The sequence below is a fragment of the Carya illinoinensis genome, chromosome 2 (assembly GCF_018687715.1).
Source record: "Carya illinoinensis cultivar Pawnee chromosome 2, C.illinoinensisPawnee_v1, whole genome shotgun sequence".
Classification (NCBI taxonomy): domain Eukaryota; kingdom Viridiplantae; phylum Streptophyta; class Magnoliopsida; order Fagales; family Juglandaceae; genus Carya; species Carya illinoinensis.
Window position 1 is genome coordinate 27,786,883 of NC_056753.1, and position 3,484 is coordinate 27,790,366.

Consider the following 3,484-nt stretch of genomic DNA (forward strand, 5'->3'; position numbering starts at 1 on the left):
TTTTTTTTTTTTTTTTTACTTAGTAATTAAGAAAGTATTGTTTAGTAATATTGTAATTTTTTTTAAAAATATTTGAAAGAATTAAAAAATGATATAAAAAAAAAAGACTAGCAGAATTGGGCAACGGGATCCCTAGCATTGCCCGTATAAATAAGCAACACTTACGTACAAAAAGAAAAATCAAGAATTACATTCAGCCTCATTTAGATTTGGAAAACAGTTCATCACATCTCATCTCATAATTAAAATATTTTTAAATTTTTATACAAAATATAATAAACAATTCAATGGAATTGAGGAGACAGTTACTCCCTGGCATGATTGTATATAGCACATCTCATATATGAATATCACATGATACTGCAAAGACTCGCAGCACTTACTGCCACCTCAAGTAAGTGAAGTACATTCCACCAATCAAACTGAATGCAAAATGAAACAAGATATGGGTGTTAGTTAGCCATAAATCAAGCAAATTTTGCGAAGTAAATTGAATACTTATACAGATTACTGCAAGCACTCACCCTTGAGGTCTAACAACTATATATATATATAGATCGATCCTGATCGTCAATGTATTTTGAACAAAGACTAGCTTCTCAAGAAGTAGGATATACCCTATTTTTCATGTAAAATGACGTGCTGAATTCCATATGAACTATTTGAAAAAAGTGAGATTCGGCCACTAAAACAAACATAGTTTATGATAGGCTTAACCTTTTTCTTTTAAAGGGTTTGAATGGGACAGCTTACACGTGAGTACCTCAAGAGTCATGAGCTTGTATATAATGTCTAACATGACTCATTTTTCATCAATCACATCAGTTAAACTTTAATTAATAATTTAATAATGAGTAATTTAATATAAGGTGCCTAATTTAAGATGCAACGTCTATTGTTTTGATAATTTAAGAGTCCAATTTAAAAATGTTGTATTATGGTGGCGAAAAACATATACATATACAGTACTTTCTCTTTAAACATTGTCTAGCTTATTGGTAATTCAGAAATCTCATAAATGAAAGTTAAAAATAAAAATATTTCTACCAAAACTATTAATTAATTCAAGTGAATGTAATATATATGGTCAAAAACCCTATATTTTTAATAGAGAAATGATATTTATAGTATTAAGATATATAAGTTTTACGTATTCATTTTGAAAAGAAGTGGTTAAACCTGGGACTCACATGAAATAATTATTTTTTTATTATGAATTCCATTTTTTGTTTTTTAAAATAAGTGCATGAGATTTACAAACACTAAAATTATATTTAATATTACTCTTTTTAATATATCTGTGCATAGAAGAAGGCATGAAAATGTCAAATGACTAATTGATCAAGGGAGGGAAATTAATCGTGAGGGAAGCGAAGAATATTTATGGCATACGAGAAATCTAAAAACTTATATACGTACCCTTGCAGGTTGACTTTGAGGAGGAGGTTGAGGAACTAGTGCCTGCATGAAATAATTAAATAAAGTTATGTGTAATACATGAGGACCATACTGGGTGGAACTAGGATTTGGTGTCGGATCTCGAGAGGCTAGCAAAGTGTGTTGTATGTAGAATTGAAAGGTAACAAAGTGCGTAATCAATATTTAAAATTAATCATATAAGATAGTTATCTAGGGACAATCTAGATTATTAAAGCCACTCATCTTAATCTCTCACTTGAGCTTCATCGGATTAGATTTTTCTCTATTCCAATTAATTTTTAATTATAAATTAGAGAACAAAAAATGTAATTGTACAAATGAGGGGAAAAAAATGTAATTGTGCAATATGAACTCAAAAGAAAATAAGACAAAAATGTAGTTGTACAAATGAGGGCAAAATAGTAATTGCTCAATGTGAAATTAAAGAAAATTCACTAATCATGAGGCTATAACCTCTTATTTTATTGTAATATATATATATAAGATTAATTAAGTCAACCACTTATTTCAAATTAAATTATTTGAGAATATTCTACCAACCTTAATTAAAAGCTATATAAGAAAAATGATAATTATAAGATGATAATTCTTATTCTACTTAGGATTAATATTGAGGATTTTTTTTATCACGTCAGCATCCTTTGATAAGTTTAGGGGAATCCATACAAAGTATTCACAGATTGATGTATAAATTATTGGATGGCAACAAAAGGTGTATAAGCTTTGGTGACTCGACTCAATAATAAATAATTAATTATTATAAATGATATTTTCAGCCTATATATAAGATGTCATATCATTAATTAAAAATTAGTATTTTTCCCTGTTACCAAGAGGTCCTAGACGTACGTGGCTAATTCGTTGGAAAAAATTAATTTCACTAGCTCGTTCAAAAAGAAAAAAATAATAGCAAAGTACTTTTCGTTACCAGACTCATATTTGGAGGAGGAGCAGCAGGCATCTGGCATCTTCTGGCCCGTAGCAAGACATAGCTATCTATGAAGCTGTAGGGATGGCAGTGCTGGAACCTAATTTCATCGCGGGCATAGCAGCCGGGACAGAGGTCGTAGGGGTTGCCACCGCTGTCAAAGCATGCGAGGCATGTAAAATACATCCTACTTAGCCACACCCGGCATTCTTGGCACCCCACACGTGTTTTCATGAAGTAGTACAACGCCAGGACGTCGTAGAAATCCAAGCGACCGTCCCTGTCGAGGTCCAACACCCTGAACATGTTGCAGTCTATCCAGTTGTAACCGCATGCTCGGAAGAACGTGACATACTCATCCAAGCTGACTTGTTTATCGCTATTGATATCCATCGCGTTAAAGAAGTCATGTGCTCGCTGCTGAAGGTCCTGGGAGGCATTGCGATAGTATGCGAAAGCAGCTATGCGTAAAGCGTAGACGTCGGATAGATCCATTATTGCTATATGTATGTGAGCAGGGCCTTTGAGTTTGATTGAGCTTCTTGAGTACTACTTATAAGGATTAATATCTCGCAACCACTTGATTTGGAACAGAAAATTCGACTGGATTACTATTATCATTTTTTATAGAAATATTTATAGACCTTATTTCTGGAGTTGTCTCATGAGTCATGCCGTGTAAAGTGGTCGTTCGGAGATGCTGCTGATCACGCGGTACTGGATGCCGACAATATACATCTAACTCATGAGTACTGACGTGAGCCCCATGAATTGAGAAAAAATCTCTCTTCTGTTTGTCGTATTTCAACCAATCAAAATGCCAAGTCCTCGTTACTTTTCATTGACCCAGAAACTCCCACTAGCTTGCTTCTATTTAATTAAACAGTTTATTTAAAACATCCATGCCCAATTTAATCAAGCAATATTCTTTTTTAAATTAAAACGCACTCATAATGAAAATTGAAACCCTATTAATTATTGAGTCTGTGACAACCCAAAATTACTGTGGCAGATTTATCAATGCATACACATATCAAATCTCAATCCATATGCATGGAAAATCCTAATAATAAATCCATTTCCCACTTGCACATTTGCAAGTGGGCTGGAAAGAGT

General features: G+C 32.8%; 1 protein-coding gene across 1 annotated transcript; it reads right to left on the reverse strand.

Moving 5' to 3' along the window:
• Positions 1-236: 236 nt before the first annotated feature.
• LOC122294893 lies at positions 237-2,964 on the reverse strand. Its single transcript, XM_043103880.1, has 3 exons — positions 2,369-2,964; positions 1,420-1,461; positions 237-422 (listed from the first exon to the last, which is right to left on the reverse strand). Exons 1-3 carry the CDS (start codon positions 2,861-2,863, stop codon positions 351-353), a joined length of 609 nt encoding a protein of 202 aa, XP_042959814.1. The 5' UTR covers positions 2,864-2,964; the 3' UTR covers positions 237-350.
• Positions 2,965-3,484: the final 520 nt, after the last annotated feature.